The following is a 27,612-nucleotide window of genomic DNA, read 5'->3' as shown; positions in this document are numbered from 1 at the left end:
GGCGCGCAGCGCCGGCCGCAGTCCCAGAGCCGCCCACCGCCGCCCCACGGCCGCCTAGCGCGCGCCGGGACTGCATTTCCCATAGGCCCGCGCTGCGGAGCACCGCCCACCCGAGCCACACGCGAGTGCGCGGCCGCGAGGTGTCCCCGCCGCAGCCCCAGCCAGCCGGCCCGCAGAGCTTTTGAAAGGCGGCGGGAGGCGGCGAGTGCCATGGCGAGCCCGGGCCGCCTACTGTGCGTGCTGGGCCTGCTACTCTGCGGGGCAGCGAGCCTCCGGCTGTCCAGACCCCACGGTGACACCGCCAAGAAGCCCATCATCGGTAAGGAGGCTGTGCGGGGCCGCAGCATATGGGGAGGGGCTGGGTGTCGGTGCTGGGCGCCTCCCGCCGCCGCGCTCCAGCTGTCGCGTCCTGCCAGGGAAAAACCCCAGATGTGCTTGGCTTTTGGTGCAAGGAGGACCCCGGGCTGGGTACCATTTGGATCCTACTGAAATGTACCTGGTTGAAGTGTCTCGTTCATTCCTTTAGACTCATATGGCTCTTAAAGATGGGAGGGAGGAGGGTGCACCGTGAAGAATCCTGTGGATTTCCTTTTTTTGTACACAGCTAGGAATTTATACTAAAATAAAACATGTCTTTTTCGCACATAGTTGGGAATTTTTTACTCATTTACATCTACACGTGCGTGCATTACATTTGTCAAAATGTCTCAGGTTGAGGGCGTATTTAAAATACCAGTGCATTGTAATATAAAATCAAGAAATTAAGGTATAATTTGGATTTTGTCATGTTCAGTAGCAGAGGACAACAGTGGCTAATATCCTAATGTAGGTTCTATTTGATGTTAAAATGCAGTACACAATTTTTCGTTTCCAACATATTTGTGTTTTAAAGACATAGTAAAATCAGTCTGTGTTACCAAAACACACATTTGAGACAGGCCCAAGGAAGGCTACCTGGGAGAAATCATCCTGGGGTTAAAATTTGCCCAAATAAATTTGTGTGGACATTAAGATTAGTTTTATTTTGGCTGTAGGATTATGCCTTTCATACTATTTTTTTTTCTATGAAGATTATCACTGTATTCTGTAACTAAACAGAAATTAGATGAATGTTTTTTCATATAGGTAGTGCCCAATTTTCAAATGGATTGCTTACTAATATTTGGAACTTATTTCATAGCTGTTTAACATGGTGATTTGATTCTCCACGAACTAACTCAAGCTGTAATTAATGTAACGGGTTGCATATTGTGTGTCCAGAGGAGAGAAAAAAAGCAGAGGGGATTGTTTTCCCTTTCCTAGAATCAGGGGTAGCCCTGTGTCAAATATTTTAAAAAGGAACTTTGCTTTTGGTCACTGAGATCAGCACAAAATCGTTAACTGAGTACCGACTATGTACACAGTCTTGCTCTAGGAAGTGCAAAGGATTAAAAGATGACAAGGAAGCTACAAAAGTTATCAGATGGCCTTAAATTATTGGTGAAATTTTGGTCACATTTTGAGGGACAGGGAGAACAGCTTGAGCTCTTTTCCCAGGGATGGGAAAAGTGAGTATGCTGGGCCCAGGGGAAGGGGAGATGTTGGTGGAACTCACTTTGATGTACTTCTCTTTCTGGTAACCCTTGTGCTCCCATGATGCCCCATGTCACCTTTGTGGTACCTCACTCCATGTACCCTGTACCACTCCATTTCCTATGACATTCCTAGTTCTTTGTTCCCTAGCCAAACTTTGTATTCCTTAGTAAAGATGATTTTACCTACCAGTAAGGACAAAAAGTCTTACGGAACAAATTTTGTTGTTTGATATGTTACCTGAATAACTGATGAATGCCAGTTGTAAGAAGCTGGAAATACAAAAGTGAGTAATACAGACAACAGCTCTTCCTATCAGGTGGCCTACAGAGACACTGAAAGTGTTCCAAATGCTGAAGTGCTAAATGGTAGTAGGCACAGGTACTCACCCGACAGACGTGTTTTGATGTGTGCTGGTTGCTGTACTGTGCTGGGGCTGGGTTTCACTGGTAAAAGGAGGCCAGAGAGATGGGTGGGGCAGAGCACACAGGGTCTTACAGAGTTTATTAAAGTTTAGGGACCCACTGAGGTGGTTAAACAAGGTGGTGACACCTGCTTGCTGATCTGTCTTTCCCTGATCTCCTTTCCTATTGCTTTCTGCCTTCACTCACCTGGCTCTAGTAACATGGATTCCTTGCAATGTGACAGGCACCTTCCTGACTCCTGGCCGTCTCTCTTGCCATTCCTTTTTCCTGGATTCCTCTTTTCCCAGATATGTGAATATGGTTTACTCTGTCACCTCTCTGGAGTCCTGGCTCAAATGTCATGTTTTACCTTCTCAAGGAGGACTTGCCTGGCCACCATATTGAAGACACTGTCCTTTCCTCCATAGATGGGATCTCCTTCCCCACCTTCTTTCTCTCCTTAGTGCCTACGACCAGCCACTCTATATATTATGCCTTTTTATCTTGTTTATTGTTTGGCCTCTCTCCCCTCCCTGATACATATTTCATTTAATGCACACAGGGTAGGGGTTTTTGTTTGGTTCTCTCATATTCATGTGTCCCCAGCACCTAGTTTGTTGCCTGGCATGAGGTATGATTCAGCAGTATATATTGAATGACTGTAGGAACAGGAATGGTGATGTGATCCAATTTGCTTCTACGTGGGGAGCTGCTTGGAGCTTGAGGGATTTCTTAAGAAAAGATGTAACAAGACCTTCTAAGAGTCTATTATCATAGCGCAGCGGGGAGAGGAGAGTTATTGATAGCTTGGGCTAAAGTAATGTTGGAGAGGTGTGGATGGAAGATGTTTTTACTTCTTTGCTTCATTGTCAGGGAATCAGTGTGTCTGTGAGTATGTGTGGGAAAGGAGTGACAGCCTTGTAGATTTAAGGATCTGTATTCTTTAGATGGATTCTAGGTCTACAGTTGTGTGAAGGCTGCATGTGCTACTGTAAGCCTTCTTTGGGGGCTTATTTGGCTTCCCTGATGTGGTGAGAGATAGATGTGCTTGAAACTAAGATTAGCTTCCCTTGCTTCTTTCCCATAGCCTGTGGGTGGACTTGGAGGAGAAACTTCCTATTTAATTCTGTGAATTGAAATAATAAAATATGATATTTTTGCTGTGATAGATTTCAGTTTCTGAGCAAGAAGAAATTTGCTTGAAACTAAACTTTTTTTTTGTTATTAGGAATATTAATGCAAAAATGCCGTAATAAAGTCATGAAAAACTATGGAAGATACTATATTGCTGCATCCTATGTAAAGTATTTGGAGTCTGCAGGTGCAAGAGTTGTACCAGTAAGGTATGATTCAGTGTTTTTTTAAATTTTACTCTGTAAAGAAATTGCTGCATATGGCCGGGTGCGGTGCCTCATGCCTGTAATCCCAACAATTCGGGAGGCCGAGGCGGGTGGACTACCTGAGGTCAGGAGTTCGAAACCAGCCTGGCCAACCTGATGAAACCCTGTCTCTGCTAAAAATACAACAATTAGGTGGGTGCAGTGGTGCACACCTGTAATCCCAGCTACTAGGGAGGCTGAGGAAGGAGAATCGCTTGAACCAGGGAGGTGGAGGTTGCAGTGAGTTGAGATTGTACCACTGCACTCCAGTTTGAGCAACAGAGCAAGACTCCCTCTCAAAAAAATAATAATTGCTGCATAATATCTCTAAAATTAGTGCTTTCTCTTTATGATTACATTGTTTAAATTCAGTAACATTGCACCTGATTTTTGCCACTAACATGTTGCTTAGAGTCTCTCATTGAATTGTTCAGTGTGGGAAGCTGTGTGTTACCTGTAATGTCATTAGAGGTACTGTATGTCATATGCATTAGCATCAAGAATGAAATGATAGTTTCCTTTACCCCAGAAAAGGTGGTCCTCACAGATACTATGAAGGTAATGGAGTAAAAGAATCTAAAATTTATGCAAACTCAGAGTGGGAGAGGGTGGTTGTGGGGGTGAGAGATAAAAAATTACATATTTGGTACACTGTACATTACTTGGGTGACTGGTGCATTGAAATCTCAGACTTCACCACTATACAATTCATCCATGTAACCAAAAACCAGTTTTACCCCAAAGGCCATTGAAAAAAAATTTTTTAAAAAAATCTATAGTTTAACCAGCTTTATTCTATAATATTAGGATAAGAGAACACTTAGAGAATGAAGGAGGTTTTTAGAAAATGACTTTTAAAATACCTTCACACTCTACTTTAAAAGTTTGTAAATTACTAATGCATTAGAGTTGCTTCAGTGTAGATTATAAATATTGCAGTTTTAAAGGCACTACATTATTTTTGTGATAAAATGTTCCTATAAGAATAAAATGATTCATCTCATATTTTCATTTAGAACTGAATTCTTCCCATATTTTTCATTTGGAAGGAGCTAACAACCAGAATCTTATATGTATTTATAATATCTTGTCAGCTAAAATTAATGTATTTTATAGTCTTTCAGCACCCTCATCTAATCCATTTTGAGTGATTTCACACACAAAACACTATTTATTCTATACAGCCTGTTTCTGTAAATAATTTCTTATCAAAAATTATAACAAAAGTACTGTTCAAATATAATACTACTAATAAAGCCAATATTACAATTTAGAGAATTGTACCACAAAATGGCTTTAGGTTTAGATTTATAAGAATTGTTTTCTCGTATGATCTTTTACATTTAAATTAACTGTTTCTACACCAGGATTACCATTTGCTTTTGATATTAGTCTTTCATATTTTAGTAGCATATCTAATTTTACAAATGACATTTTATTTGAAACCCATGTAACATCAGAATTTTAGAGCTGGGGAAGAGGCTCTAGAGAGTCTTCAGAACAGTGTTTCCAAGTTTTCATCAAGGAAGCTTTTTAATGCAAGCTGTTCTAGGATGTTAGCACTGACCGTGTGCATGGGAGACAGGAGAGACAAAAGCAGAGCAGCCATAAAAAAGAATGAAATCATATCCTTTGCTGCGATGTGGATGCAGCTGGAGGCCTAAGTGAATTAATGCAGAAACAGAAAACCAAATACTGTATGTTTTCACTTATAAGTGGGAGCTAAACATTGGGTACACATGGACACAAGGATGGCAGCAATAGATACTGAGGGCTACTAGAGGAGGAGGGGGATAAGGGCTGAAAACTTACCTGTTGGATACTGGGCTCACTACCTGGGTGACAGGATCTTTTGTACCCCAAACCTCAGCATCACACAGTATACCCATGTAACAAATCTGCACACATACCCTCTGAATCTAAAATAAAAGTTGAAATTATACAAAATAAATGAAGTAAAATCATAAATGAAAGAGGAGACATTACAACTAATGCTACAGAAATAAAAAGGTTCATAAAGACTACTTACAAGAAACTGTATGCCAACAACATATGTAACCTAGAAGAAATGAATAAATTGTTAGAAACACACAGTCTACAAAGACTGAATCATAAAGAAATAGGAAACAAACCTGTCACTGGTGAAGAGATTGAAATGGTAATCAGTAGCCTCTCAACACAGAAAAGCCCAAGACCAGCTGGCTTCACTGGTGAATTCTACCAAACATATAAAGCAGAATTAATACCAGCCCTTCTCACACTCATCCAAATAATTGAAGACAGTACAATTCCAAGAATGAACCCCAATGTAAACTAGGATTTGGGCAATTATGATGTGTCAGTGTATTTTTATCAACTGTTACAATGTACCACCCAAGATGTTAATGGAGGAAGCTATGCATCTTTTGGGGCAAGGGTTGTATAGGAAATCCTTAATCTTTCCTTAATTTTGCTGTGAACCTGAAATTACTCTAAAAAATAAAGTCTTTAAAAAAATAAAACAAAATGCCTTAAGGCAGGTAGACCAGTTTAGAGGTAGTTGCAGTAGGCTAGGTGTGAAGTGTTGAGGGCTTGGCTTAGACCGGTGGTGTGGGAATGATAGGTAAGTGTTGTTTAAAAAAAAAATCACCAATATGTGATGACTAATAAAAGGGCACAGGGAAGAAAAAATAGATAAGGATGATGGAAGTTTTGAAATCATGGGAGTTTTGAAACTGAATGACTTTGCAGAATATTGGTATTTATGAGAGATGCTGAGAACGTGACTGTCAGCATATAGGTTAATTTCCAGCTTGGGTTCTCAGAGTTCATTTAAGGTATGTTGTTGGAATCATGAGATCCTGTAGAAACAGTGTAATACATAGGGGCTAAGTTCACAGACTAGCCTGCAAAGGATTATCTGGTGCAAAATAAGACTGAAATGATCATGATGATGTTAGGTTCATTTCTGAATTTTGGATGCTAGGAGTCAACTTCTGTGGTTTAGAAGTGAAAAGGAAGAGATGGGAGACCTCGGAAGCATTCTGAAATAGGTCAAGAAATTTGTCTTTGGTTTCCTTCTGCCTTCTTCCTGCCACCTTCTCTCTCAGGCGCTTGGTGCTCTCAGGTTGTCATAAATTCCCAGTGTGGGACTAGTGGAAAACAGAATGTCCTGCTTCCTCAGAGGTAGCATACAACAGCCCATGGGCTGCAGCTTTTGGTTTAAAAATGTGTTTTGTTCACACCGCGTTTTAAAACACAAATCAGGCTGGGCACGGTGGCTCAGGTCTATTATCCCAGCAATTTGGGAGGCTGAGGTGGGAAGATCACTTAAGCTCATGAGTTTGAGACCAGCTTGGGCAACATGGAACAACCCCTATTTATAAAAAATTTTTTAAAAAGCCGGGAGTGGTGGCGTGCACCTCTCGGCCCAGCTACTCAGGAGGCTGAGGTGGGAAAATCACTTGAACCCAGGAGGTGGAGGTTGCAGTGAGCTGAGATGGTGCTACTGCACTCCAGCCTGGGTGACAGAGCTGGACCTTTCTCAAAAAAAACCCCAAAGACCACAAATCAGACTTTATAAGAGTCTGAATTTTTGGTTTTTTTTGAAGACAGTTATTTGGATTGGGTTTTAAATGGGGCAAACACTCCCCATTGGCAACAGTGCTTTGCCATCCTTTTCATGCTGCTAAAACTGTGTCATTTGCCATCATCACCAGGCTTAAGCCATGTCCTTACATTTAAGGAGAGAATAAACTGTTTCTCATACCTTGTTGAAAGGGGCTTTTGTTTCAAGAAATGTCTGACAATGTGCAACTTACAGTTGTATTCTCTGCCAGGGCCCCTAGGCACCAGAGTTGTGACATGGCACACTCCTTCCCCTGTGACAATTAAGCCTCTTAATAGTGATAAGTGGGGACCAAAACTATAGTCATGGACAATGTGGGAGCCATTTATTTAGAATTAATGAAATGACTGAAACTAGCTTGCACTGCTAGCTGGCAGGAGTCCTTGGAGTGCAGCTGTGTGATCTAAATCCATTTTGGTCCCTGATGGTAGTGGTTGCCCATTCTGGTTTAAATATCCATGGGGAGAATTCTGGGTCCTGACTGGTTGGTTCCTTTTTATTGCCACAATCTGGGGAGATTAGATTGGCAGAATACTGGGTACATATAGATTCATATTTCACCTCCCTGTCACTTCCCAAGGCAGGGCTACCTGTCAGTATTTTCTCCACTTAAGACCATGGTAAGCACCATTCTGGTATCACCCATTGCTTTTGTGGTCCTCTGCCAGGAAGAGATTACTATGAACTTGTGAAAGACAGACCTGGACTTGCAAAGCTTGTTTGGACTTGAGAGTAGATCCCAAAGTTGTTTGCTGGCAAAACACAGCCTGTGTTCTGGATATCACAGGTGTCTAGTTAATAATCGGTGTGAGGGATCTCACCTCCCCCTAAAACTTCTTTGAGGGCAGAAATGGACTAGTTGACATCTAGTCATAAGTCTACTTCCTTTAGGGCAGGTTGAGAGGACAGGTACCATTTATTCTCTCGCAGAAACCAAAGGCTGCTTAAATGTGGGAGAGTTCTTGCAAGGATTTCACCGACTTGGTGCTCTCCTCCCTTATTGTTGCATTATATTGAACTTTTGGGAGAGCAAATATCTTACTGTGACTTAGTAAATGTTGTTGCCGTATGTCACAGATTAATCCCATCTTTTTTTTCTGGAGAAAGGGAATAAAGTCACCAATAATATGGCAATTGTTAGGAGGCCCTTAAGGGGTGTTTGATCAAGGGTCTTTCAGAGTAATTACCTGGGCATTTAGGCTGTTCTACAGTCATCTCTCTGTAGTCTGTCAATTCAGACTAGATCTGAACCGTCCTGACTTTGAAATGCAGAGTAGTCCCTAGACTCTTGCAACTAGTTTGTTGAGGTAGGATGAAGCAGAGACTTGACATTTATTTATATATTTTTTCATCTGCCAGAGCTGCCTGTAGTTAAATAGGCATGATAAATAAAGTTACTTAAAGGAGTCTTTACATAAAACTACTGACTATTCTTACATTTCTTTTTGTAGTTTTTGGTTAGTAGAGAAATTACTGGTGCCTAAATCTCATAGTCTTTAATGTTTTGCATACTAAAACATAGTTCACAATATTAAATTATGTTAGATCACAGAAAAGCATATTTACTTGTCTGATTAGCAAAACAAAGGTAGAATTATGTGGCTTTCAAGTGGTTTGCAAAAATGCCTCTAGGAAAGTAGATAATATTGTCTAGTAATTAAAAATTAGTTTTTATTTGGCTTTTTAAAAGTAATGTGGTGACTTCGTTTAGAGGTTTACTTGTAAGTTTCACAAATATAACAATAACTGTTTTTATTGTTTTCAGGCTGGATCTTACAGAGAAAGACTATGAAATACTTTTCAAATCTATTAATGGGTAAGTTGGCAGCATTGGTTTGATGCGGTATATGAGTGGTCTACATATATGTCTGCTTTTGTAAAATAAATCATACAAATATACATATTTCTTTGTAACTATCTTAGAGTGGTATAGTATTAGTTTTCTGAGTTCTTTTATAGGATATATTTTCTTGGGAGATGCAAAAGTTCTTCAAAAGAGGAAGAGGCAGGTTAGGAAATGTATAATTGTTACATAGTAGACACACGTAATTTTTTTACACGTGTGACTTAATCTTTGTTCTTTTAATGCTTGTCTTAAATGCTTGAAACTACCTTGAATGGCGTGGCATACTGCTTGCATATGGAGTTTATAAGTCCAAAGTCTGAGGATGTTGATTTTTTTTTTTTTTCAGGTATATTGGAAAAAACCGTTCTGTCCTCTGGTTTCACCACAAAAGATATGTTAGCTCACAGAACAAGACTTCTAATCATATGAAAAAAAAATGTTCACCATTACTCTTAATTTTAGGAAAGAAGGCTAATTACAGCAGTCCAAAACATTTAATTACCAAGTTGTCAGAGATCAGAAAATTTGCTTATACTCTGTAGGGCCTGTGAGGGAACAGGCATGCTCATACTTTATTAGAGGAAATGTAAATCATGTAGTCTATTTTGGGATAATGTTGCAATACCTATTGAAATTAGAAGTACATACACCCTTTGACCTGGGAACTTGAGGAGGAATTGTATTTTATAAATATATCCCACCTTGCATGAAGACTTAGACTCAAATATATGCATTGCATTAGTAGTATTGTCTGACTGTCACCCAGTAGTCCATCAGGTGAGAATTGGTGAAATAAAACAGACTATGTACATTTAGTAGAATACTATGCAGGAATTAAAAAATGAGGCTATCTGTAGATGCTGACTTGGATCACCATTGTCCCCCATGTGAAAAAGGCAAGGCATGTGATGGTGTGTATAGCATACACCCCGTTTGCTTTTTGTTAAAAGTCAGGGTGAAGAGATATGCATATTTCTACAAATCAACACAGCAGATTTTAATGGCAGTCATTTCTGATTGGAAATAGGGTGGGAGGAAGTATTTTACTGTAAAATGTTTTTTAAAAAGAGCTTTATTATTTTTACTTCGAAAACCATGTTAGTTTATTGTTTCTTTTAAAAAGCCATGTTTACAAACACCGCATGTTCTCACTCATAGGTGGGAATTGAACAATGAGATCACTTGGACTCGGAAAGGGGAACATCACACACTGGGGCCTATTATGGGGAGGGGGAGCGGGGAGCGGGGAGGGATTGCATTAGGAGTTATACCTGATGTAAATGATGAGTTGATGGGCACTGATGAGTTGATGGGTGCAGCACACCAACATGGCACAAGTATACATATGTAACAAGCCTGCACGTTGTGCACATGTACCCTAGAACTTAAAGTGTAATAAAAAAAAAAAGCCATGTCTAGAAAATTATTTGCCTTCAGTTCAGTTTGGTTCAGTAAATATTTACTGTAAAATCATTTCAATTTAGTAAAACATTTACAATGCCCAGTATGTGCTGTGTGCAAGGTACTTTGGCATGGACAAAGATCATTAAGTCTAGGCTAGAATGTAATAGTAGAACCTCAAAAATAGACCTTTTGAATCACTTCATTTTCTTCCCACCCTCTCCCCAATTGCATTCCTGTTTGGAGAGGAATCTGAAATCAAGTAGCAGTGTAGACAGTAATACATAGTTTTGGGAGCTAGCCTGTGCATTTGCTCAGTATGTCTTCATACAAACCACCAAAATGAGTCCATTTTCTATCTTCCTCACTTGTTTTCGGCATTGCCACTAATTCTTGCTCCTGTAGGCCCCTTTTCTCTCTCACGTAGTCACTGAAAGCTGCACTCCAAAGTGGGTTAAATTGGGGGCCTTATTTATATCTCGGAGTGTCACCAGAAAATGAGCTGTATTCTAATGTGACTTCAAAAGCACCTTTATTGAGTCCCTATTATGCATTGGACCCCATAGTATTTTGCAGGGGGAATAACAGAGATGAAAAGACAGAGCCTTGCCTTAAGGAGTTTGTCATATAGGAGGGACAGTCAGGTTTTGCTGCATGAAAGGACTTTGGGGTTAGACATACCGTATTTGATCAGAGGCAGCTTTTTAAATACTAAGTTAATGTCTGTAAGCTGGAGACCTGGGATGCAAAACATAAAAATTAAAAAATACTGAGTTAATGGAAAAAGAGAGCACTGATGAGTCTCCCCTAAGCCACTTTTAATTGTGGGATTTTCTGCTTGGGTTTGTGGTAGATATTCTCCCACACAGATGCTTTTATGTTTTCTACCAGACTGTGATCTTCCTAACAGCAAAACCACTCATGTTTGTCTCTCTAGGCAAGTCCTGAGTCTAGCTCATGGAAGAAACAATATATTTCTTGAATAACAACAATCTCACAAGTGATATTTCACATACCTCAAACTTGTATTTAAATATTTTCAAACTTTTAATATGTTTAATACCATTTTTCTTACCTCTTTTGAATATCCTTGGTTCTTTCAAGATGTTGCTATAAATTTTAAATTTAAAAGTTTAATTTTAAAAGTTGATGTAAAAACATGGTAAAATAGTTTTCTATATTTCACCTTTATAAGTGTGTAAAATAATATCAAATATTTTGATTGCCTTATTTTCCTATACTTTTTGTAGACTCGTAATTATGTTTCTTGAAAAAAATGTTCTAATACCATGCATATTTCTGAAGAGACTCAGGGTGATAAGAATTAAGTTCTTGTAGAAATTTAATTCCAGCTTTTATGACCAGCTTGTTCTTTACAGTTAAATTATTTGTGAGCTAAGTCCTACCCACCTGCAATTGATTTGGCATCACAGATCACCTTCTTTTAAACCTGGCTAAACCTGGAATTTTGTCCGTCTTTGATATCTAGCTCCGTGTACTCTTGCCCCTCCCCTACTTATTTACTTTTAATTTTCCCACACTCTATTTCATCAAATAAACTTTTTGAAGAGGTTTTTGGAAAATATTCTCTAAAGCGTTGTTAACTGCTGCAGTTTCTGAATGGCTGGGATTGTAAATATTTTATAATTTCTTTTTTGTTTTTCTAATTTTCTTCAAGGATCTTATTACATATGTAATAAGAAAAATTGTTTTAAAATAAAAAGATTGTTTTCTGTGTGTGTATGGGTTAGGGGTGGCAAAATACACCCTATTTGATTTATGTGACGTTGTTTCAGAATCCTTTTCCCTGGAGGAAGTGTTGACCTGAGGCGCTCAGATTATGCTAAAGTCGCCAAAATATTTTACGACTTGTCCATACAGGTAAATATCAGTTATTGCTTGTTATTCCAGATGGGTTTTTGTAAGTTTTGTAAGTTTTAGTGAGAGTAGTTCTTGTTTTAAGCAGATGGTAATGCTCCCTTCAAAATTATCCTTAGCCTCATCATACCTTTAACCTTGAGGCACCTGTTCTTGGCTGCTCCCAAGTAAAAGTGTTTTCCATGTGCTTCATCTAATCCTGGGCTTCCAGAGACCCTTTAGAGCTCTGCTGACTGGTCCTCTCTTGATGCTTGTTAATGTGAACCTTGTCCTCATGTGGTGTAGACATTCTGATGTCTTTCTCTGTCCTCTTATTTTTATTTATTTATTTATTTTTGCGACATTGTTTCTATGTTATTAATTCTCACTTCTTGAAATCTGTTCTTCTTCCCAACTCATTCAATCCTATTTGAACTTTCTTCACAGTTACCATAGACTCCATGTTCATTTACCAAGCAGAGCTTCTGAGCCTCTGACTTCTCCTTTGTAATGGTCACAGTGGGACTGCCTTTGTACCATAGCTCAAACCCTTACTGTTTCTCTCCTCAACTATTAACAGTGATTTTTAAATTAATCTTGCTGGCCCTAGTATTTTACCAATCCCACCTTAAATATTTCCCTAAATAAGTGTTTTTAGCCTTTGAAATACTTGTTTCAAACTATTAATAGCTAAGGTCAGTAATCTGTAGGCTTTTATGGTCTTTGGGTCAAGATACACAGTGTGTCCACAGCTCATGTTTTCCAGCCTGTGTGGGAACTTGGTCTGAAGAGAGATTAAGTGATAGCCTACTTATGGATCCTGGAGAATTCTTCAGAAATCCATGTGTAACTCAGGTGCCTGTTTGATAATGACAAAAGGTACGGCTAATTTTTATTTTGAAAAGTTTGAATAAACTTAGTTTTCTCTTTTTCCACTTGCAAAGAGTTTTCATGATGGAGACTATTTTCCTGTGTGGGGCACATGCCTTGGATTTGAAGAGCTTTCACTACTGATTAGTGGAGAGTTCTTATTAACTGTCACAAATACTGTTGACATGGCAATGCCGCTGAACTTCACTGGAGGTAAGAGTACTCTTCAACCCTTTAAAAAATGTTTTCTGGGCAGGATTAGTAAATAGCAAATATGAAAGTAAAAGTGCTTATTTTTATTTTCTTTTTAGCCTTTTCCCTGAAGAAAAAAATGCTTACAACATTAGCATTTAAATTATTTACACAGGTTGAAGATGTGAATTACCATCCTTATACTCATTTATGAGGATGATTTAAGGAATTGTGAATTTTAATAACTCATTGCTTCTAGTGATATCAGGACTGTGTGTGATGAAGAACTCTGAAATGGAATCTGGTTTTGAGTACTAGTTTTCTCACTTTGACCTTGAGGAATCATTTTACCTCTGAGGTTCAGTGTCCTCATTTGCAAAAGGGTCTAACGCTTAGGAGTTTTTTGTGTGTGAGAATTAAATAAGTTTTTTTTTTTTTTTTTAAAGACAGAGTCTGTCACTCTGGAGTGCAGTGACACAATCTTGGCTCACTGCAACCTCCACCTCCAGGGTTCAAGGGATTCTCCTGCCTCAGCCTCCTGAGTGGCTGGGACTACAGGCGCCCCACCACACCTGGCTGAATTTTGTGTTTTTAGTAGAGACAAGGTTTCACCATGTTGGCCAGGCTGGTCTCAAACTCCTGTCCTCTGGTGATTTGCCCACCTTGGCCTCCCAAAGTGCTGGGATTAGAGGATCCACCAGGAAGCGCTGTATTTACTCAGCAACCAGGAACTTCAGTGAGTTTTGGTGTCTAGAGTTTTTACTGGAATGTTGTTATGAAATAATTGAATCATTGCCTATGTGACTGAACTCAAATCTCCAGCCCCTCTTTCATACTTGGAGATTGATTGGGCTAGCTCGAAGTTTCAACTTTCTAATCATGAAGTTAGTTTTTCTAATGATTAGTCTTCATCCTGAAATATTTGAGGGACCCACCTTGAATTACCACATTAGCATAACAAAAATACTTTTATCACTCCAGGAATTCCAAGGGTTTTAGAAGCTTCCTGTCAGGAACCCAGGACAAAGACCAGAAAGATTCTTAATGATACCACTCTGTATAAGTGGATAATGATTGTTGTTGGTTACTTGATCTCTGAATGCTTAGAATTGAAGCCACCAGCTATTTCTGTTCTCTTGAGGATTTTGCAAGGAAAGTAGCAGTCATACTTAAAACTTATAGAATGCTTTATGCTTTTGAAAGCTCTTTCTTCCATTGTCTCACTTAATAATTGCAAAAACCCGGTGGGAAGTACATGTATTAGGTCAAAGTACTTTGGTTCTGTTGGCAGAACCCCGTTTATACAGAAAAGGAATGTTTCAAGGTGCTGCGATTTTCATGGAAGTCTCTAGCAAGAATAAGGGGCCTGGTTTGCAACAGCTGGCACTATCACCTTGAGAACGTCAGTTTCTTTTTTTCAAAATCTGTTTGTTGGTGTTTGAGTCTGTGCAGTACCTTCAGGGTTGACCACTAAGATATATTGCTTTTTGATCTGTTTACTGAGTCAAAATTTCTTGGCTTGGTTCATGTTCTTTTCTACATTGTTTGTATTTTTATTTGTTTGTCCCAGATACCTCTGAAAATATGCTGAAAGTTTTGGATCCTTTCCTGGGCAAATACGTACACCCATGGAAAGTTTTAACTGTTCTTCAGAATAGTCTGTGGAAATCTAGTTAAGATTCCCTGCCTGTTCTATAGCTTGCCAATACTCATATCAGAAGAATTTTACTTATTCATGTTAAAATTCTAGAAGAAAATTACTTATATCTGGAGCATATTTGAGTTTATGTTAAACACATTTTGTAACTTGATTGGAATACTTCTATGGAAATGATGTGTTTTGCTTATCATTTAGTCATCTTGATTATATCTTCATAATGGCTTCTCTTTGGGTGCAGATAAGCGATTTCAGTGGATTTTATTTTTTGTGTGTTTAAATTATTTCTCTTGTACTTAAATTATTTCAGGTCAATTACACAGCAGAATGTTCCAGAATTTTCCTACTGAGTTGTTGCTGTCGTTAGCAGTAGAACCTCTGACTGCCAATTTCCATAAGTGGAGCCTCTCCATGAAGGTATCACACTAATTACACAATGAAATTAATATGTTTAGAATAACTGCAGAAGTAATCATTTTGTTTTGTTTTTGTATTCTAGAATTTTACGATGAATGAAAAGTTAAAGAAATTTTTCAATGTCTTAACTACAAATACAGATGGCGAGATTGAGTTTATTTCATCAATGGAAGGTATATCACTATAGCATGTACACTTTATTTCGTTTATTTTATATTTTTGAGTTTTGATTTTGTATGTCTTAAAATCATGTTACTTTGGGGCCTGAAGATGGATGTTAGGGCATTTTCGGAGACAGGAGACGTGTTTTGTCCGTGTTTCAAATTAATTGCAGTTTTCCTGGGTATTTTCCTGAATGGAGTGGTGAAGAAGAAAAGTAAAAGAATAAAGGGGGTGGAGATGAAGAAAGAAATGAAGAAAATGACTTCTGTTTCTGGCAATATTGCAGATTAAATAACTTGATAGACTTTCCTCCAGCCAACAACAAAATAAATGTGGGTGATAATGGAAAAACATAGTAAATACGCTGATGAATTGGCAAACACATAAAGATACTCAGGTTCAAAATTTTAAGAGTTGAGTGGAATATTTAAACCAGTGTTGTTATTGAATCAGGAGAACTTGAGACAGTCAGGACCCTCTACATGGAGCAGGACTTGGAAGGCTATACCTGGAATGTCAGGCTGAACTCAAAATATAGCTGGAATCCGCCCTACATAATGGCAAGGAGAATTGCCCATCCTGAGCCTTGGGGCTAAGGGAGTGGGGTGGGGGTCAGTGAAGAAAGCCTTGAATGTTTATATTGATGGGCTGTTCTCCTAGTGTGGCCAGCATTATACCAACTGGGAAGTTGGACAAATCTTAAGTAAGTAATTTTGTTCAGGGTTGTCTCAGACTGGTAATGCCCTCACATGTGACGCTGAAGCAAATGTAAATAATTATTTTGAGAGGACCAGAGGTTCATCCCAGGCTTCACAGAATTTCCATATATGAAGTTTGAAGGAAAATGAACACTTCACAGCCAAAATACTACTAATGTACAAGCAAGCAAAGTACTGTGAATGAGAACTTGCAGAGATAACAGATGTGGAAGCAGACCTGCATAAATGTTAGATATTAGTATTATGAGATAAAGTATAATATATTTTAAGTTTTAAAGAAAGAAATAAGAATGCTTGCAAATATAGGCATGAAACAATCAGATTTGAAAATAACCAAATTCAGCTATTAGAAATTATAATTGAGGCTAGGTGTGGTGGCTTACACCTGTAATCCCAGCACTTTGAGAGGCCGAGGTGGATCACTTGAGGTCAGAAGTTCAAGACCAGCCTGGCCAATGTGGTGAAATCCTGTCTCTACTAAAAATACAAAAAAAAAAAAGAAAGCCGGACATGGTGGCATGTGCCTGTAGTCCCCTACTTGGAGGTTGCAGTGAGTCGAGACTGTACCACTGCACTCCAGCCTGGCTGACAGAGCGAGACTCTGTTTCAAAAAAAAGAGAAGAAATTGTAATTGAAATAAAACCCTCAGTAGATATGTTAATCAGAAGGTTAGACACAGTTGAGGAGAAGTTAATGAACTAGAATAGAAGATAGATGTGAAGGAAACATTCAGAATCCAACATAGCCAGACATGTAAATGTAAATGCCAAATGTGTCAGAAGAAAGGTGGGAATCTGGAGGGTAAAGTGATTTCTTACATACCTAACCAGAACTCTTGAAGGAATGGGAAAAAGTAGGACAGAGACAGACTCTTTTTTCTGTGGTTTCTTTTTTTTTTTTAAATTCAGGTGGATAAAAGACCTAAGGAGAAGGGCACACTACAGTAAGGTTTTAGAAAAAGTAAAGGAGAATGTCTTTATGATCTTGTTTAAGGGAAGGAGTTTTGAAGACAAAATATAAACAAACCATAAAGGAAAATATTGATGAATTCAATCAAATGAAGAAGTTGTATTCATAAAAGAAAACAAATTACACAAGAAAAAAAGGGGAGGTATTTGTAATGCATATAACTGACAAAAGTTGTGCATCTAGCTTACATAAAGTAAAGCTATGATTTAAGAAGAAAAGATAACTTATGAAAAATGGATATGAGGGCTGGGCATGATAGCTCACGCCTGTAATCCCAGAACTTTCAGAGACCAAGGCGGGCAGATCGCTTGAGGTCAGGAGTTTGAGACCAGCGTGATCAACCTAGTGAAACCACGTCTCTACTAAAAATACAAAAATTAGCCAGGCGTGGTGGCACACACTTGTAATCCCAGCTACTTGGGAGGCTGAGGCAGGAGAATTGCTTGAACCTAGCGGGCGGAGGTTTCAGTAAGCTGAGATTGCACCACTGCACTCCAGCCTGGGCGACAGAGTGAGACTCTGCCTCAAAAAAAAAAAAAAAAAGAAAAAAAAAAAAAAAAGGATATGGTATTTGAATAGATACTATACAAGAGAAACTTGTCCTGTCCACTTATGGCTTGGTGAGATAAGTTGCTCAGTGTAATTACAGGGAATTAATTCATGATCAGGGAATGCAAATGGAAACCAAAGTAAAAACCATTTTATACCCATCAGATTGGCAAAATTAAGAAGCCTGCTGATAACTAGAGTTACCCAGGACGTGGCACAGCAGGTGCTCTCATGCACTTATGATTGCAAAACATTTTGGCATTTCTTAGTAAAATCAAACATTTTCCGGTTTTGTTACCTGGCAGTTTTATTCATTGGTTAAAAAATACCTTAATTAAATAATTTCATGTACATAGAAATGTACGTGACATTATGTTCATACCAGCAAAAAAATGCGAAACAACTCAAAAGTCCAATAGTGCAAAGGATAAGTAATACTACATAGCTATTAAAATCAGTGAGCACACTGGCGTGTACCACTGAATGAATCATGAAGACAATTTTGAGTTGAAGCAAGTCCCAAGGGAATACATGCTGTATGTTTTCATTTATATGATGATTAAAATTTGGCAAAAAAGAAACAATGTATTGTTTGGTGGTAAATTTAAGGCAAGGATGGTGTGATGAATAATTATGAGAGTCCTTCTCACTGGGCTGAAGGGGTGGGAAGGACAGTAGAAGGGCTTTGGAAGTATTAGTCATGTTTTCTCCTCCCAATCCGGCAGACCTCACTACATCAGCATTAACCACCTGCTACCTGGATTGCTGCAGCAGCAGCCTTCTAAGGCTTCCACAAACCCATCTTCTTCCAGCCACCCACTCGTGGTCTACTGAAATACCAGTCTGATAGTATTTTCTGAACAAAGCTCCTCAGTGGCTCGTCTGCATGGGAGGATGAAGTCTAGATTTATGAGTTCACTTCCTCCACACCCTCTTTCTGCTTTCACCTCTAGCTTGTACCCTGCTAGAGTAGCATGACCCTGCTACACACAGCCCTTCCACAGAGCCATGCTTCTTGGCTCTGCGCTCCTCATGTGCTTTCCTCTTCTCTGAAAAGCTCCCGCTTTCCCCTATTTGTTTCTCCTGATGAACTCTTAGCCATCTTGAAAAACCCAGGCCACTTGTCATCCCTAGAGGCCTTCTCTACCATCATTCCTCTTCTCCACAACCTTGGTGCTTTGTGCTATGTGGGAATGTTTCCTAAGAGCACGTATTTGCTCTTGTTCTATCATCCCTCTAGATGAAGAGCTCTTTGAGATCAGGAACTGTATCTTGTTCTCCTTTGTGTTTCCAGGGCTTTATGTAAACCTCATAGATGTTGAATGAATGCCTACTTATTTAAATGATAGAATATTGGGTTAGAAGTTAGGTAATCAGGTTCCATGTTGGTTCTGCTTTTGACTATGCCATACCAGGCTCATTTGAAAATTTGCTCCCACCTCCAAAGTAGGAACACTTGAGATGCTTTATTATTTGCATATTTTCTTTCCACTCTTGATACTTTTGTGTAAATCAGTGAGGCAGGGTATGATTCCTCATTTTCAGGAAACTGCACTGGTCTTTTAGTAATGCAGTTTACTAAAGAAGAGTAAATCTCACTTGTTACTGAATGTCGGTGACTTCAAAAAGTTTACGGGAAAAATTGAATTAAAATATAAAAATAAAAACTATAAACTTTGTTTCTCAAGCTCTATCAAGTTTAAGACATTTTTGCCCATGATGATACCAGCCTTTTAGTTCATCCCTAAAGAACCGAGGGTCCTGTGAATTGAACCATGTCAAATGCAGTCTTTTTTACATTCTTAACAGAAATGAGTGCCCTTTAAAGACTTTTGAAGATTAGGAAACAAGAATAAGTCAGAAGGAGCCAAATCAGGACCATAAGGTCCTAATGGGTTCTCATCAAAATGCTCACTAAATAGCCCTTGTTGGATGAAAGGAATGAGCAGGAACAATGTCATGCTGGAGAAGGACTCTGGAGAAGCTTTCTTGGGCGTTTTTCTGCTAAAGCTTTGGCTGACTTTCTGAAAACACATAAAAAGCAAATGTTACTGTTCTTTAGTTCTCCAGAAAATCAACAAGCAAAATGCCTTGGAGCATCCAAAAAAACATTATGACCTTTGCCCTTGACCAGTTCACTTTGGCTTTGACTGGACCACTTCCATCTCTTGGTAGCCATTGCTTTGATTGTGTTTTCAGGTTCGTACTGGTAAAGCCGTGTTTTATCTGCAGTGGCAGTTCTTCAAAGTAATGCTCTAGGGTCTTGATCCCACCTGTTAAAATGTCCATTGAAAGTTCTCCTCTTGTGTGCAGCTGATCTGTGTGCAGTGGTTTTGGCACCCATCGAGTGGAAAGTTTGTTCAACTCTGGTTTTTCAGTCAGGGTTGTGTAAGCTGTCCCAATTGAGATGTCTGTGGTGTGGGCTATTCTGCTGTTTATTGTTGATCTTCTTCAATTAAGACACGAACAAGATACATATTTTCCTGGCAAATTGATGTGATAGTCTGCCTGGAGGCTTCAACATTATTTCATTCCATCTTAAAATGAGTTATCCTTTGGGAAACTGCTGACTTCTTTGGGGCATTATCCCCATAAATTTTTCATAAAGCGTTAGTGATTTCACCATTCTTTCTTCCAAGCTTCACCGTAAATTTGCTATGTTTTCTGTCTTCAATTTTAGCGAAATTCATATTGCTGTTACAGGGGTTCTTTTAAAACTAGTGTCTTATCCTTCTTAGTGCCTCATACTCGATCCTGTTCATACAAGTTACTACAAGTTTATTTTGGTGCAAAAAAAAAGTTGAAACCTTGCATAATTTTTTTTCATAATACACATTTTCCATGAGCTTTTTGAAGACTTCTTATATATATGTTATGTATGTCTCTCTTTCTCTTTCTCTCTCTGATTCTATTGGATGTAAATCCTTTTTATGATTTAAGACATTTTTTGTCCTCAATAGTGCTTCATGCATTGGAAAGTTACTAGAAGATCTGCCTTTCAGTTAACTGTACGTCACAGTTAATTTGCTAGTCCCCCAGCCTGTGGGCCTCTTGCCGGTAGCTTCACAGGTAGTCCCAGAATAGAGAGGAAGAAATGGTAGTGTCACATGGAAGTAGGGGAGGCAGGGAGCTGAGTGCCTGGAATTGCATGAGGCGGGTGTTTCCTTGTGAATATCCACAAAGCCGGGATAAAATGTTTCCCTTCTGTGGCCTGCTCTCTAGTCAGAAAGCTTACTGGGATGAGAATGGATGGTGCTCTTACCCCTAGATATCTCTTCTTTCATTAATTGTCTTCATTCCTCCAAGTACTTTCTGATGGTGGTCATGGTTATAATTCCAAAGCAAAAAATAATAGAGGGGAGAATTTTTTTTTTTTCAAATCAAAATGAAGAAAGGCATATCTGAAAAAGAGATGAATATGTGTATTTTTCTGAAGGTAACTATTACACATATTCACATTTTTTTGAATTGTGGAATTGTTCATGCTTATTTAAAAGTAGAGAGAGTAATATGAACCCTGGGTGTCTGTCTCAGTTAGCTTCGACGATTGTCAATAGCTCTGTGTCCCTTCTTGTTTTATGTCTGCTTTTAAACTTCTACAAAATATTTTAAAAACGTATACCACAAAGTCATCAGTCATTCCATAGACTGAGAGAGAGAGACACAGTTTAGGCTGGGACAAACTGGCTTGTGTGAAAGGACACCAGAAGTGCTGCCATACTTCATTCTCATATGAATAAGTTGTTATGGGAGGACAGGAAAGCATGCTATGAGACAGGGGAGAAAGAGACCCACTGTGGAAGAAGCTTGTATCACCAATAAAATGTGCATCTGACTTTTGGACAGGGATACATTCCTCAGCTCAGCTTCTACTTTGCTATGAATATCTCAAAAAGCAAATCGCTCTACAAATTGTAAAACGTTTGCTAATCAGTGAAATACATTACTGGAAATTTTCACATTCAGTGTGAATGGAAATTATTTTGTGTCTGAGAGAATATGTACAATTTTACCTTGTCTGCTATTGTGAGTTATAAAATGTTTTACATAAGACATAAACCAATTTCATTATAAGTAACATCTTAAACCATTCTTAGTACTTACTAATTTGTATTCTTCTTACAGGATATAAATATCCAATATATGGTGTCCAGTGGCATCCAGAGAAAGCACCTTATGAGTGGAAGAATTTGGATGGCATTTCCCATGCACCTAATGCTGTGAAAACTGCATTTTATTTAGCAGAGTTTTTTGTTAATGAAGGTAATATGAGGGTATATAATTTTGTCATTTTGGGGTAGTTTTGAAGAAAATTGCCCTCATCTGAACTTTTACCTACCTTTTTGCTGTATAAATGTTTTGGAAGTTCTGTGGGTTTAACTTTAATGAATAATACAAATGTTAAGTAATGTGAAAACCCTGAAATTTAGATGTTAGGTATTCTGATAAAACCAGGACAGTTATTTCAATTAACAGTATCATACATGCTTCAGTGGGCAGAATTCTTGAACAACAGCATGAAGAATGTTGAGAGTTTTTTTTTTCTTTCTTTCTTTTTCTTTGTTGTTTTTGTTTTGTTTTGTTTTGACAGGATCTTGCTCTGTTGCCCAGGCTGAAATGCAGTGATGTGATCATAGCTTATTGCAGCCTCGAACTCCTGGGCTCAGGGGATCCTCCTGCCTCAGCATCCTGAGTTGTTGGGACTATAGGTGCACACTACCATGCCGAGCTCTTTCTTCTCGGATACTTTTCATTTAGATTCTTCCCTATTACTCTCCATTTTTTAGAATAATGCTTTAATTATAGCAGTCTCTGAGAATTACGTGTTACTTTTCCAAGACAGTGATAGAAATTGAATATCTACCACCAGTTGGTGATTGTAAGGCTACCTGTCTGTAGGCGTTGGCATAGTGGAGGAAGCAGATAAACTCTGCCTGTTTTTTGGTGATGAAAACATAGACATATTCATGCTATGTTATGTTTGTGGTAAACCGAGAATTTGGTTGTAAATGCTCATTTCTTAGTTGAGCGTTTTAAGTACAATAAGTCCTATGATTTGAGCAGAACTGTGTATAGCAGGTCCTTGAACAACATTGTTTACTTTGAAGCTGTTTCATTATAACATTGATGGAAAATGGTTTTGTTATACATTGTTTTGCTTAAAAGTAGTACAAGAACCTATCAATGATGTTAAGTGAGACTGTAAGACAGAGGTACAAAAACAACTTGTAAAGGATAAAGATCACTTTGGTGAGGTATAGCCATTTAAAGACTTCAGTGAACTTTGTTGTCATTCCATCTCCAAGCTTGCCCTAAGTTTTTATCAACTCTCCTGCCATTGCTGGGAAGTTAAGTACTTCCTACTGAGTTTACTCTGCTTTAGAATTATGCAAAGCTGAGTGGATTGTTTTATGTCAAAAACTCCAAATTAAAGAAAAAAAGTATCCCATATACAGTATTAGTCCAAAGGAACGTTTTCATGTGTGCGTGGAGTGAATGAGGGCAGCAGTGGCAGTGCCGCATTTGCTGCAGTAGTAGTCACGTGGCATTTAGTCTATGTGGTCTTTATCTTCCAACATTCTTCTCTCTAAAAATGCCGTAAGAGCCTGTATTTACTTTGGGAGCTTTAGGAGCTCTCACCTCCTCACATTTCAGCTTCCATCATGCCAAACTTCTCACTGTGCCTCCCGGTTTTTCGTAATTCTGCCTTACCTGTGAAAATGTCTCACTTCTCCGTCTGCCTCAGCTTCGCCAGTTTCTCCATCCTTTTCACTCTTGTAGCATCCAGTGATGATACGCCATAAAAACATTTTTATCCTATGATTCTGTGTGGTTACGAGGCTGAACTTCTTGAGTGTTAGGATCTGTTCTGTTTATATTTCCATCCCCAGGCTGTGTATCAAGTCTTGTGTACACATAGCCACTTGGTAAGTATTTGAATGAGTTGCTGAGTGAGCACCACATGGGATATGCTGCAGGGCGAATGCAGCACAGCTGCTGTGTCCGTGGGCAACTGTGCCATAAACCGGGCACTGCTTTATTTGGGGAAATGTTGTAAAGCATTTCCCTCCCTCCCTCCCTCCCTCCCGCCTCCTTCTCCTCCTCCTCCTTCTTCTTCTTCCCTTCTCCTCCGCCTCCTCCTCCTCCTCCTCCTCCTCCTCCTTGAAAGCAAGTTTATTAGAGAAGTAAAGAAAAAAAAAGATGGCTGCTCTATAGGCAGAGCAGTCGCATTTCTCTTCTTGTTGATGTTTTCCCACTTAATAATGCTGATTGCAGGAAAAAATGTTATAAAATAGTCTCTTGACGATTTTGTCATCTAATATTTTTAAAAATTAACTTTTTTTTTCTTCCAGCTCGGAAAAACAACCATCATTTTCAATCTGAATCTGAAGAGGAGAAAGCACTGATTTATCAGTTCAGTCCTGTTTATACTGGAAATATTTCTTCATTTCAGCAATGTTATATATTTGATTGAGAGTCTTCAATTTGTTGACAGAGCAAATTTGAATAATTCCATGATTAAACTGTTAGAATAACTTGCTACTCATTGCAAGATTAGAAAGTCACAGATTCTTTTCTATAATGTGACTGGCTCTGATTCTTCATTCAGTATAGGACTATTTATATAATATTTGATAATTAGTGAGACATAAATAATCACAGTGTTTTCTTGGAAAAACCTTCTTATAGCTGAAGATTGGAAAAAATAAATTTACTGAAATACAAATATTTTTTCTAATTGATTTGCATTGGATATAAATACCATCCTCTACCTGCCCACCCCGTCCTCCTTGCTGAAAAAGAAAAGAATGTTTTAAAATCCTACCACTTGTTCATTGTGATGTCTCCCTCCTTTGGGTCTCAGGAGTATTTGTGTGTGTGTGTAGGTATGTGTGTATAGATATGTGTGTGTATGTGTGTATCTCCTTTTCTGCCCTGTGTTAACTTCACATTTCAAGCGTACACATCCTGAAAACAGAGTCTGTGTCTTGAACTTTATATCTTTCACAGTGTCTAGCCCAGTAGGCCCTCAGTAAGTAATTGTCACTACTTGTAAGTTTTTTCCCATGGAAAATAATTTAAAAGCTGTCATATATTTATTTTGGCACACTTTAATGTACTTTTCTTTCTGTCTTTTTTTTTTCTTTTTCTTTTTTTTTTTTTCCCGAGATGGAGCTTCTCTCTTGTTGCCCAGGCTGGAGTGCAATGGTACAATCTCAGCTCACTGCAACCTCCGCTTCCTGGGTTCAAGCGATTCTCCTGCCTCAGTGTCCTGAGTAGCTGGGATTACAAGCATGCGCCACCACACCTGGCTAAATTTTGTATTTTTAGTAGAGATAGGGTTTCGCCATGTTGGCCAGGCTGGTCTCAAACTCCTGACCTCAGGTGATCCACCAGCCTCGGCCTCTGAAAGTGCTGGGATTACAGGCATGAGCCACTACACCTGGCCAACTTTAATGTATTTTTCAGTCCGTGCTACTTTCCTCCACACTTCACCATCCCATATAACCCTCAGAAGTATGAAATTTAGGAACTCTTTGAGGACAACCAGGCTGCTGGAAGGGAGAGAGGGTTTGCTGAGCTGTGAATGGTAAATGGTGTTTGTACATCTGTTCTCTGTGGGCTTCCAGAGCTTCTGCAAGAGAAGGGGAAATAGAAAACCGTGAGTAGGGATGATGTTGGAGGGCATCGTGGACGATTTCACACGCAACAAGAGAAGAACAATCACCTGCAGACACTGAGCTAAGCCATAATCTTTGGGGAGTGGGGACAAATGGCACATATAAATTGGAAGAGATTAATACATTTAATTAAAGAACTTTACTAGAAATGTGGCAGATTTAGTTTCTGTCTGTGAACATGATTATTTGTTGAGTCTTACTGTTGAATGTGCCTGGCTAAGTTTTTGTCTCCTACCACTAGAAAAAGGTAGTGACACTATCATTGCTCACGGTGGCGGGGTTTTTCCCAACCCATTTGTGTTGAAACCATACAGAACTGCTTATCTGTGCAGTTCCCAAGAACAACTTCATCCGGACTCTGGTTACTCATGATGCTGCATCCTCCATCCCTTTGCCCTGAATACTGGCTTCCAAAGGTTCTTACTGTGCTTCATAGACCACCAAAAATGCAAGAAGATGTGTTTTCTGCTCATATTCAGCTTATCGTTTTTCCCATCATGTTTTTTTTTTTTTTTTTTTTTTGAAAACTTTATTTGCTAGGTAACTTTATTCCAAGAATGCAATCTCTTTCAAAGCTGACCACACCCTTGCCTCTGCCCACCACCACCAGCAGGAAAGACAAGCCAGCTTGAAGGCAAGTGAGCAGAGCAGTGCCGTTCAGAAGCCTGGCATCCCTCCATTAGTGGACGCAGGAGAGGTCGTTGATTAGAGGTGCCTGTTGGAGTTGCTGGGCAGCAGTCTGGAAAGCCCTGAGAGATGGATGGCCACTCCTGGAAGACGGCCTGACGTGGGGAGCCTGGGGAGGAGGGAGGTCACAGCCCTCTGTCAGCAGGAGAGGGCAGAGGCTGAAAGAAAGTGTGACTGAGGGAGCAGGTGTGGATTAGAAAGGAATAAGAAGAAAGAACAGAAACAGGAAGGACTGGGTGGGTATGGAAGAGACGGCTAATGTGTTCCCTTCCCCAGCCAAAGCTGATTTGAGTTTCCAAGGGTTTTTGGAGAGCGATTGCCAAAGCTCTTACCTCCAGCATTTCCAATTCTCTTCCTGTGTGGAATATCCCAAATGGAGTATATACACTGGGCTTCAAAGGCAGGCCCTGCACTCATTTCTGTTGAGCCAGATGTTTCTGAGGGCCCACAGCTTTATGTATCTTGAGGGCTGGCGCAAGATATTTTATGAGGAGATGTTGAGTGTCTCCATTTCCACATAGCAGAGTAGGGGAATCCTCAAAACCTTGTCAGTAGGCCGAATCCCTCGTTGCACAAATGGTCCTGTGAGAGTCCTCGCACCTGGAACCTGGCGCACAGAAGGGCTGCATGCGCTTCCCCATCTTCCCTCCCTCCATTGCAATAATCAAGCAGCCCTGCCTACATACTGGGTCTTTCCATTTTTATCTAATTGCAAGAAAATATTTAAAAGAATTTTCTCCTATGGTAATAATTGAGCAAAAAAGGTCTTTCACTCCTCAGACACAACTTTGTTGTTTGCTTGGGATTTTATTTCGTTTAAACAGATTTATTTCAAAAATAAAATTTTTGTTCCACATAGCGTTTTCTTTTCTTTTTTCTTTTCTTTTTCTTTTTTTTGGAAACAGAGTCTCGTTCTGTCACCCCAGGCTGGATGGAGTGCAGTGGTGCAATCTCAGCTCACTGCAACCTCCATCTCCGGGATTCAGGTGACTCTCCTGCGTCAGCCTCCCAAGCAGCTGGGATTACAGGCACGCACCACCACAGCTGGCTAATTTTTGTATTTTTAGTAGAGATGGGGTTTCACCATGTTGGTCAGACTGGTCTTGAATTCCTGACTTCAAGTGATCCCCCTGCCTCAGTCTCCTAAAGTGCTGGAAATACAGGCATGAGCCACTGCGCGCTTGGCCAGCATTTTTATTTTAGTAGTTAAAAATTAACTGGGGTTCTCCAGAGAGGGCCCCACCGCATACCCTGGGGGAAGGAATGCTGACCTCATGAAGCTTCCATTAAAGCCCAAGAGGATGGAGTTTGGAGAGCTTCTGGATAGCTGAACACAGGGAGGTTCCTGTAGGGTGGTGGGCCCAGGGAGGGCATGGAAGCTCCGTGCCCCTTCCCTGGTACCTCACCCTATGTGTCATCCTTTGTAATGTCCTTTATAATAAACCTGTAAACATTAAAAATGAAAAACTGGAGGTGTTTTGCAGTAATGTATAGGAAACACTAGATGTCAGGAGAGAACAAGCTAATCTAATGTTTAACTGGTTGTGTTTGCACTCAATTATTTAGAATAGTAGATTTTAGGAAATTGTTAGAAACCTAAGGAACATTTACAAGTAAATTATATTTGTTAAATATTGTATTT

At 39.3% G+C, this 27,612-nt stretch overlaps 1 protein-coding gene across 2 annotated transcripts; it reads left to right on the top strand.

Moving 5' to 3' along the window:
- Nucleotides 1-101: 101 nt before the first annotated feature.
- Nucleotides 102-24,325, top strand: GGH (gamma-glutamyl hydrolase). Of its 2 annotated transcripts, XM_008000748.3 has the most exons (9): nt 102-319; nt 3,205-3,319; nt 8,728-8,778; nt 12,006-12,090; nt 13,011-13,149; nt 15,096-15,202; nt 15,285-15,375; nt 21,727-21,864; nt 23,955-24,325. In XM_008000748.3, exons 1-9 carry the CDS (start codon nt 211-213, stop codon nt 24,074-24,076), a joined length of 957 nt encoding a protein of 318 aa, XP_007998939.1. In that variant the 5' UTR covers nt 102-210; the 3' UTR covers nt 24,077-24,325. The 2 variants fall into 2 exon arrangements, with proteins under 2 accessions (XP_007998939.1, XP_072874224.1); XM_073018123.1 differs by lacking the exons at nt 21,727-21,864; nt 23,955-24,325 and adding an exon at nt 15,537-15,670.
- Nucleotides 24,326-27,612: the final 3,287 nt, after the last annotated feature.

This window comes from Chlorocebus sabaeus, chromosome 8, assembly GCF_047675955.1.
Source record: "Chlorocebus sabaeus isolate Y175 chromosome 8, mChlSab1.0.hap1, whole genome shotgun sequence".
In the NCBI taxonomy this organism is placed as follows: Eukaryota; Metazoa; Chordata; class Mammalia; order Primates; family Cercopithecidae; genus Chlorocebus; species Chlorocebus sabaeus.
This window is presented reverse-complemented; position numbering and strand designations above follow the sequence as displayed.